This window comes from Cornus florida, unplaced genomic scaffold (assembly GCF_030987335.1).
Source record: "Cornus florida cultivar Cherokee Brave unplaced genomic scaffold, ASM3098733v1 CherokeeBrave_3.0.0_Hap2_Chr04, whole genome shotgun sequence".
NCBI classification, from domain to species: Eukaryota; Viridiplantae; Streptophyta; class Magnoliopsida; order Cornales; family Cornaceae; genus Cornus; species Cornus florida.
The window spans coordinates 48177108-48187256 of record NW_026775574.1 but is presented as its reverse complement, the minus strand read 5'-3'; the positions used below and the strand labels follow the sequence as shown (position 1 = coordinate 48187256).

The window sequence follows — 10149 nt, the reverse complement described above, 5'->3', positions numbered from 1 at the left end:
TCTCGCACATAAGCCAGGAAAGAGTTATAAATGAACTAGACAAAACGTTTTTATCTTTTTCTTATCATATAATTTGTTATTTACTTCAACAAAATATTAGCCACATAAACAATAAATTTTTATTTTATTTTTCTTTGCATAAACAGTAATTGACAGCAACGTAGATATGAACTATTGATGGTGCACTAAGAGCAAAATGAGAAACGTCTAAGTACAAATAAGAGCAATAAAAACGTGACTGGGAGAGCTGTATTTTTTATCATATCGGTATAACATGATAATATACAGTTATATCGTTTTATCAGTACTGTTTTTATCGTGTAAAATGATTTTGGTGCACAGAACCTTGCATACTTGGGCCTATAAATAGCAACCCTAGCGAGGCTGAGATCTGCATAAACGGTCTATCACAAGCTTGTGAGTGTTGTGGTTTATTCAACCATATAATCTAGCTTTCATTTCATATTTTCTTGTACGAAAATCTTTTGAATTTTTTTTTTTTTTTTTTTTTTTTTTTTTATTTCCTTGAAATAATTACACAGTTAATAATAAAGTTGGTAGGATTAATATTTTATTCGATTTATTTTGTCTATGTTTTCAGTAGATTCTTTCTTTTGACTTTTAAAACACAGTTCATTAATATTTTATAAGTATTTTTTATTTTGTTTTTCTTTAGAGCAAGTCAACAAATCTAGTGGGAGTGCTCTCACTTAAAAAGAAAAATTAAAAAAAAAAATGTTAATTTAGATTTTCACCTTAATATAGTTTCTGATTATCTGAATTTGCAGATACAAGGTACAAATATATATGGCTTCCGACATGAGCAAAATTATCAGGTTTTCTCTACGTACTTGTCAATATTTCATTTATAATAATCTCTTATGAGGAACTGCAATTGTCTCTTCGTACTCAAATGAAGAAGTTATAATTATACTTAAAAGCGTGGATTGATGGAAATGGGGGTGGGTGGGGGGGGGGGGACGGACCTGTTTGGTTCAGTTTTTTATTCTTCAAAAATTTTAAAAAAAAAAAAAAAAAAAAAAAAAAAGAAGAAAAAAAAAAGTTTGGCTGACAGTTTTTATTTTGAGAATTGTTTTATGTGCTCAATTGACGTATTTAGAGGAGTGTCGTAGGGATACTTACGTGAGTCCTTCTCACGAGAGGTCCTATGGCTTTGGTTGAAGAATGATTTGATGAAAAAATATATATTTTTTCAAAGAACCATTTTTATATTATGTTGAAAACAATTTTTTGAATTCTTGAGAGCTATTTTGAGAAAACTAAATCAAACTATTTCATTCCTTTCTTTTCTCTCTATAATTTTTTCCAAATACAGTTTAAGAGTTTTTCTCTTATAATTAATATTATTATTATTTTTTTCCACTCTCTTTTTATAATATAGAGAAAAAAATGACTCTATCATCACGGTAATTTTAAAAATATGACTACTGACCCTTCGTGCAATTTTTCGGATTGCAGACCTTTGAATGGGACAGCTGTGGACGAATTTGATACAATTGAGAGGATCAAAAGGGGGTTTATGCAATTCAAGACCAACGAATTCGAGTATGTTAATATATAATTATTTGTCTACATATATTACAACATGTTCTATTAAGCCAACTAATTGTCTAGTCCTACAAAGAACTTTGATCATCTGATTTACTCTACTTTGGATAAATTGTATTACCTAATTGCCTGAGGATCTGGCTGAGTTTTGCAGCAAACATCGAGAATATTACAATGAACTTGCAGAAGGCCAGAGCCCCAAGGTAATGCATGTTTTGTTCTTCTGCGCCGTCATTATTATTATTATTATTTTATTTGGAGTTCCATCAATTATGACTTACTGAACATTTAAAGTATGCTTACAAATATCACATTCTTTATGTACAAAAAATATCTCTAAAGTTTTAGTTTAATACAAATAGTTCTGACAAATTTAAACCTTAAATTGACTAAAATACATTTACTAAACCATTTTATAAAATATATAAAAATAAATAAATTTGTAAAATGACCGAAAAAACCACTATTGGAGGACGTCACTCACGTGCAAAAAACACCCCCAAAGTTTCAATCTGGTGCAAATAAGTTCCTCTCACAAATTTAAATCATAAGTTGACTAAATTACCGTTACTGAACCCTTTTATAAAGTATATACAAATAAATAATATTATAAAATGACCGAAAATAACACAATTAGAGGACGCCGTCAATAGACAAGTAAAGATAAAAAATAAAATAAAAATAAAGTATAAAAGAAAAGTAAAAATAAAAATAGAAAATAAAAAATGAAAATAAAGTGTAAACTAAAGCAAACAAATCTGCTTCAAACTCCGAAAACCAATGCACACTGATATTGGATTTTTTTTTTTTTTTTTTAATAGTCTTGCTACGAAAAAAATAAATAAAGAAAGAAAAATAAATTTTAGTAGAAAATAATAAACTGAAATCTCAAAAAATTCAAATATTTGGTCTTCAAATTCTCAAAGGTTAAAAAAAAAAATGTTTAGAGACATATATAGAGAAAAAAGTTTTTTAAAAAAACAAATATAATATGTACATAACACCTCTATCTTATGAGATTAGTAGCATGTATACCTCCTTAGACTTTTTCGGAAGAGTAAATGGACAAAACGGGTATTACAATATTAATTTATGTCAAATGGGGTATTTTTGCACAATGTGAAAAGATTATGGATGTTTTTTGCACACTTTTTTAAATAGGGGGTAAAAGTGCTTTGCGGAGTATACTTTATGAGTGTTTTCTTCACTTGTCCATAAACTTAAACCTTCTTGTATAACCTAAACTTTTCGAGTAGATGGTAGTTAACGTACATTGTATCTGAGAAGACATGTTCTAAGTTCAAATCTCACTATGAACCTCTAACAAATAAAAGTAAAATAACTTCTTTTTTAATAAATACTAGACGGTGGTTAACACCGTGCATTTCTAATGACTAATTTTTTAAAATTTGGTATGAATTTTTATGTTGCAGTTTCTGGTGTTTGCATGCTCGGACTCGAGAGTCTGCCCTTCTCATATCCTAAACTTCCGACCAGGTGAAGCCTTTATGTCACGGAATATTGCTAATATGGCCCCTGCATTTAACCAGGTGTTCAAATAGTGCAAAAATAAGATTATTAAAGTTGATTCAATCATTTATATTTTTAGTTCCCCTTTATCCACTTTATATTGTCTCACAACACACGTTCATAATGTGGAAATGTTTATCTACTACACAGGTTAGATATTCTGGAATTGGTGCAATCATTGAATATGCAGTCGCAATTCTTAAGGTCACTTTTTTATTCATCTTCCAAAATTCCAAACAATAATAACAATAAAAAATAAAAAAATCCTCTTTTTATTTATTTTCACATTTGTTCTAGAGGAATAACAAAGTCTCTAAATATAATGAAAATTTTTGTAGGTGGAGATTATTCTGGTAATAGGGCACAGTCGTTGTGGTGGAATTAAGGGTCTTATGTCTCTTCCGAGTGATGGAACAACTTCTAAGTAAGGATTCATATCTTTTTCCAATAATAGTTGCAACTTCATGCATGTGTATTTATTATAATTTTTTACTTCTTTTTTTTTCCCACATATTTAATTACCGAAAAATTAAAAAAAAAAAATTATACATGTTCTTTCCATTTGAACATTTTTCTTATTGACCTTTCAATTCAGTTCATATTTTCTTTCTAAATAACCTTTTTTTTGCGCATGTTTGATTGTGATGTGTGCAGTGACTTTGTAGATGACTGGGTCAAAATTGGTTTACCCGCCAAAGCCAAGGTGACATCAGAGCATAGCGATTTACCACTGGAGGAACAATGCAAGATTTGTGAAAGGGTAACTCTCAATTTTACCAAACATACTTCTGCTGATTTGATGACAAAATCCGTTACCAAATGTCAGTGACGAATAAGAAAATTATATAAAAAGGGACTGTCTTATAAAAATAAAAATAAAAATAAACAATAATATATAGTAGGGAGTCATTAAAAAAATAAGTGGGGGCATTTTTTATATTTTTACAAAATTTAAAGAAAAAAAATATATTAAACTATTAGTAAAGAAAGATTAAAAAGAAAAGATGATCTATCTATAAACCATTTTTACACAAACCCTTTTCAAACCCAATTGCACCATTGGATTTCAAACGAGTCTAGGGTGTTTAAAAGTAAAAATAAAATGATACTGATTGTGTCTGTGAATATGAAATATGCAGGAGGCAGTGAATTCGTCATTGGTGAACCTATTAACATATCCATATGTGAGAGATGGAGTAGCTAACAAAACTCTACAATTGATGGGTGGACACTATAATTTTTTCAGCAGACCTTTTAGCCTATGGGGTCTCGACTTCGGCTTCAAACCCCCTCTCGACTTCGGCTTCCCCTTAATCTGCCCTATGAAAATTTAACTTTTGACCATTATATGTCAAGACTTAAATTTCCTACTTTCTCTCTCTAAAAAGGGCTCAAATCCCCTACTGTGAGTTACCATACGGTCCCCTGCTGTGAGCTGATGAAAGGCCTTAGTTTGGCCACGTATGCTTCAGTTTGTAATATGTCTGTGGGCTCTACAAAAATGGTGCAAAACTCATTATTCCGTTAAATTTGCCTTCCGTTAACTTATGTGGTAATTTATTACATAAAAAGAAAAAACAAATACTCAAAAAGCTAACCCCAATACAATCTTAGAAAAGACGAACCCCTATAAAGAAAAGAAAACGGCGGCAAAGAACCCTATATTGTTTGGGTTTCGATCAAAGAAAGGAGAGTCAAAATTCAGCGTTTGTTGGTCGCGATCTTCGCTGGCCTTGGTTTGCTTGCCGTCAAATTCCGGCGCCGTGATTCTAGGTTCTTCTCTGGCCACGATTTGCTTCGCTATCTTCGCCGGCCTTAGTTCGTCAAATTCCGGCGCCTTGATTCTAGGTTATTCTCTGGCCACGGTTTGCTTCGGTATCTTCGCCGGCCTTGGTTTGCTTGCCGTCAAATTCTGGCCACGGTTTGCTTCACTATCTTATTAATATTGTGCATTTAATATATTGTTCATTTACAGTTAAATTTTTGTTTTGAACGGAACAATGTAGATTTAGAAAATTTATGATTCTTTCATTTATCATCGATCTGTCATTGTAATGAATGTAAAATCTTCCATAATTGATTTTTAGAACTGAATTGGCTTCAGTAGGTATGAATGTGTTATCAAAAAAATTGGTATGAAATGCATGCGGCAACCAAATCGGGGTGGAAACGAAAAAATGAAAAAATGCATAAAGGAGCCGGCTCCACTTTAAAGTGGAGCCGCCTCCACTACCAAGTAGAGCCGGCTCCACTTTGTAATTGAGCCTGCTCTATTTAGAGAATGCTCTAAATCACCTAGAGCAGGCTCCAATAAATATTAGAGCCTGTTCTAGGTGATTTATTAGACATTTCAGAGGTTAATATTTGAAATTTATGAGAAAAAAAAATTGCGAAATTTAACAAATATGAACTCTGATCACCTTCACCATCAAAATAAGCTATTGACACAGTTCTGTAAAACTAATTTCACACCTCTGTAAAACTAATTTGACACCTAAATTTAACATTTTTTAATTCTTTCATTTGTCATCTGTTAGTGTAAATTATGATATTTTTCTACTCGAAATTGACATTGGTTAAGCATTCTAGCATATTTGAAATGTTGGATAATTGTAGGATTTTTTTCTATAATCTTCTCTAGTGAATGTAAAATCTTACATAATTGTTTTTTTTAACTGAGTTGGCTTCATTAGGTACCAATTTGTTAACTTCGTAATTTTTTCTTCTCATGTATGCGGCAATTACACATTTCACAGGTTATTATGTGACATTTATGAGAAAAAATATATTGTGAAGTTTAATAAGTAGGGACACTGATTACCCTCCACTACCAAGTAGAGCCAGCTCTACTACAAAGTAGAGCCTGCTCCACTTTGTAATTGAGCCTGCTCTATTTAGAGAAGGCTCTAAATCACCTAGAATAGGCTCCAATAAATATTGGAGCCTGCTCTAGGTGATTTATTAGACATTTCAGAGGTTAATATTTGATATTTATGAGAAAAAAATATTGCGAAGTTTAACAAATAGGAACTCTGATCACCTTCACCATCAAAATAAGCTATTGACACAGTTCTGTAAAACTAATTTCACACCTCTATAAAACTAATTTGACACCTAAATTTAACATTTTTTAATTCTTTCATTTGTTATCTGTTAGTGTAAATTATGATATTTTTCTACTCGAAATTGACATTGGTTAAGCATTCTAGCATATTTGAAATGTTGGATAATTGTAGGATTTTTTTTTATAATCTTCTCTAGTGAATGTAAAATCTTACATAATTGTTTTTTTTTAACTGAGTTGGCTTCATTAGGTACCAATTTGTTATCCAAATATTTTTTCTTCTCATGTATGCGGCAATTACACATTTCACAGGTTATTATATGACATTTATGAGAAAAAATACATTGTGAAGTTTAATAAGTAGGGACACTGATTACCCTTCACCATCAAAATAAGCTATTTACACAGTTCTACTAAACAAATTTCACACCCCTGCAAAACTAATATCACACCTAAATTTAACATTTTTTAATTCTTTCATTTGTCATCCGTTAGTGTAAATTATGATTTTGTTTTACTTGAAATTGACATTGGTTAAGCATTCTAGCGTATTTGAAATCTTGGATAATTGTAAGATTTTCTTCAATAATCTTCAATAACCATTCTAGTGAATGTAAAATCTTCGGGCTCAAATCCCCTGCTGTGAGTTACCCTACAGTCCCCTGCTGTGAGCTGATGAAAGGCCTTAGTTTGGCCACGTATGCTTCAGTTTGTAATATGTCTGTGGGCTCCACGAAAATGGTGCAAAACGCATTATTCTGTTAAATCTGCCTTCCGTTAACTTATATGGTAATTTATTACATAAAAAGAAAAAACAAATAATCAAAAAGCTAACCCTATTGACAATCTGAGAAAAGACGAACCCCTGCAAAGAAAAGAAAACGGCGGCAAAGAACCCTAAATTGTTTGGGTTTCGATCAAAGAAAGGAGAGTCAAAATTTAGCGTTTGTTGGTCGCGATCTTCGCTGGCCTTGGTTTGCTTGCCGTCAAATTCCGGCGCCGTGATTCTAGGTTCTTTTCTGGCCACGGTTTGCTTGGCTATCTTCGCCGGCCTTAGTTCGTCAAATTCCGGCGCCTTGATTCTGGGTTCTTCTCTGGCCACGGTTTGCTTCGCTATCTTCGCCGGCCTTGGTTTGCTTGCCGTCAAATTCCGGCCACGGTTTGTTTCGCTATCTTCGCCGGCCTTGTTTCTATTTAGTTAAGTCGAATTTACTCTTTTTACTTATGCTCTTAGATGCTGCTGTTTTTCACGAATAAGAAGGTCACAGTTGTGATTACCATTGATATGATTTATTGTCTAAATTTTATCTGCATTTGTAAATTTAATTAAATCTTTACGACTTGCTTGTTGAATTCAGTTTTAATTTTTTTTACTACTGAGGCAAAATTGATTAAATTTATAATGGTGATGAAAAGTTCACCATTTAAAGTGTCAGAAAAATATAAGTAAATGTGGTGGTTGAGAAAACCTTTAGGATGAGTGATGGATTGCCCCTGAGAAGGTTATGAGTTGGTGAGAAAGAAAAGAGTAGTTCATAATTGAGTAGCTTTAACAAGTCGAGTTAATCAGGAGAACTAAGAATTTACTTGGAAAATATGATTCTGATCAGTTTATGTATCATGTATTGGTTTTTTTTTCGTGTTACTCTTACACATCAAGTTCCAAATTTTAATTTTATTCTGTCTGTAAGGTCATTCCACCAGTAGCTTAGGGGGCTCATTGTTTCTAGTATGTAAATAAAGATCCTTATTAGATTCAATCACAGAATATCAGTGTACTTGGTTTCTCAAGTACCCTAAATCACTTTGAAACTTGCTGTAAATCAAGACCAATCTCTCTCCTATGTTAGAATTAAATCTTTACAACTTGCTTGTTGAATTCAGTTTTAATATTTTTACTATTGAGGCAAAATTGATTAAATTTATAATGGTGATGAAAAGTTCACCATTTAAAGTGTCAGAAAAATCTAAGTAAATGTGGTGGTTGAGAAAACCTCTAGGATGAGTGATGGATTGCCCCTGACAAGGTCATGAGTTGGTGACAAAGAAAAGAGTAGTTCATAATTGAGTAGCTTTAACAAGTCGAGTTAATCAGGAGAACTAAGAATTTACTTGGAAAATATGATTCTGATCAGTTTATGTATCATGTATTGGTTTTTTTTTGGGTTACTCTTCCACATCAAGTTCCAAATTCTAATTTTATGCTGTCTGTTAGGTCATTCCACCAGTAGCTTGGGGGGCTCATTGTTTCTATTATGTCAATAAAGATCCTTATTAGATTCAATCACAGAATATCAGTGTACTTGGTTTCTCAGTACCCTAAATCACTTTGAAACTTGCTGTAAATGAAGACCAATCTCTCTCCTATGTTAGAATTAAATCTTTACAACTTGCTTGTTGAATTCAGTTTTAATATTTTTACTAGTGAGGCAAAATTGATTAAATTTATAATGGTGATGAAAAGTTCACCATTTAAAGTGTCAGAAAAATATAAGTTTATGTGGTGGTTGAGAAAAGCTCTAGGATGAGTGATGGATTGCCCCTGACAAGGTCATGAGTTGGTGACAAAGAAAAGAGTAGTTCATAATTGAGTAGCTTTAACAAGTCGAGTTAATCAGGAGAACTAAGAATTTACTTGGAAAATATGATTCTGATCAGTTTATGTATCATGTATTGGTTTTTTTTGTATTACTCTTCCACATCAAGTTCCAAATTTTAATTTTATTCTGTCTGTTAGGTCATTCCACCAGTAGCTTGGGGGGCTCATTGTTTCTAGTATGTCAATAAAGATCCTTATTAGATTCAATCACAGAATATCAGTGTACTTGGTTTCTCAAGTACCCTAAATCACATTGAAACTTGCTGTAAATGAAGACCAATCTCTCTCCTATGTTAGAATTAAATCTTTACAACTTTCTTGTTGAATTCAGTTTTAATATTTTTACTACTGAGGCAAAATTGATTAAATTTATAATGGTGATGAAAAGTTCACCATTTAAAGTGTCAGAAAAATCTAAGTAAATGTGGTGGTTGAGAAAACCTCTAGGATAAGTGATGGATTGCCCCCGACAAGGTCAAGAGTTGGTGACAAAGAAAAGAGTAGTTCATAATTGAGTAGCTTTAACAAGTCGAGTTAATCAGTAGAACTAAGAATTTACTTGGAAAATATGATTCTGATCAGTTTATGTATCATGTATTGGTTTTTTTTTTGTGTTACTCTTCCACATCAAGTTCCAAATTTTAATTTTATTCTGTCTATTAGGTCATTCCACCAGTAGCTTGGGGGGCTCATTGTTTCTAGTATGTCAATAAAGATCCTTATTAGATTCAATCACAGAATATCATTGTACTTGGTTTCGTAGTACCCCAAATCACTTTGAAACTTGCTGTAAATCAAGACCAATCTCTCTCCTATGTTAGAATTAAATCTTTACAACTTGCTTGTTGAATTCAGTTTTAATTTTTTTTACTAGTGAGGCAAAATTGATTAAATTTATAATGGTGATGAAAAGTTCACCATTTAAAGTGTCAGAAAAATATAAGTAAATGTGGTGGTTGAGAAAACCTCTAGGATGAGTGATGGATTGCCCCTGACAAGGTCATGAGTTGGTGACAAAGAAAAGAGTAGTTCATAATTGAGTAGCTTTAACAAGTCGAGTTAATCAGGAGAACTAGGAATTTACTTGGAAAATATGATTCTGATCAGTTTATGTATCATGTATTGGTTTTTTTTTTGTGTTACTCTTCCACATCAAGTTCCAAATTTTAATTTTATTCTATCTGTTAGGTCATTCCACCAGTAGCTTGGGGGGCTCATTGTTTCTATTATGCCAATAAAGATCCTTATTAGATTCAATCACAGAATATCAGTGTACTTGGTTTCTCAAGTACCCTAAATCACTTTGAAACTTTCTATAAATGAAGACCAATCTCTCTCCTATGTTAGAATTAAATCTTTACAACATGCTTGTTGAATTCAGTTTTAA

General features: G+C 32.0%; 1 protein-coding gene across 4 annotated transcripts; it reads left to right on the top strand.

Annotated features, from left to right (window-relative positions):
• Nucleotides 1-251: 251 nt before the first annotated feature.
• On the top strand, nt 252-5139 carry LOC132303224 (carbonic anhydrase 2-like). Of its 4 annotated transcripts, none has more exons than XM_059800393.1 (9): nt 252-417; nt 789-836; nt 1480-1566; nt 1724-1772; nt 3003-3119; nt 3250-3303; nt 3438-3523; nt 3754-3859; nt 4239-5139. In XM_059800393.1, exons 2-9 carry the CDS (start codon nt 808-810, stop codon nt 4431-4433), a joined length of 723 nt encoding a protein of 240 aa, XP_059656376.1. In that variant the 5' UTR covers nt 252-417; nt 789-807; the 3' UTR covers nt 4434-5139. The 4 variants fall into 4 exon arrangements, with proteins under 4 accessions (XP_059656376.1, XP_059656378.1, XP_059656377.1 ...); XM_059800395.1 differs by lacking the exon at nt 252-417 and adding an exon at nt 425-472; XM_059800394.1 differs by lacking the exon at nt 252-417 and having other exon boundaries at nt 490-836.
• Nucleotides 5140-10149: the final 5010 nt, after the last annotated feature.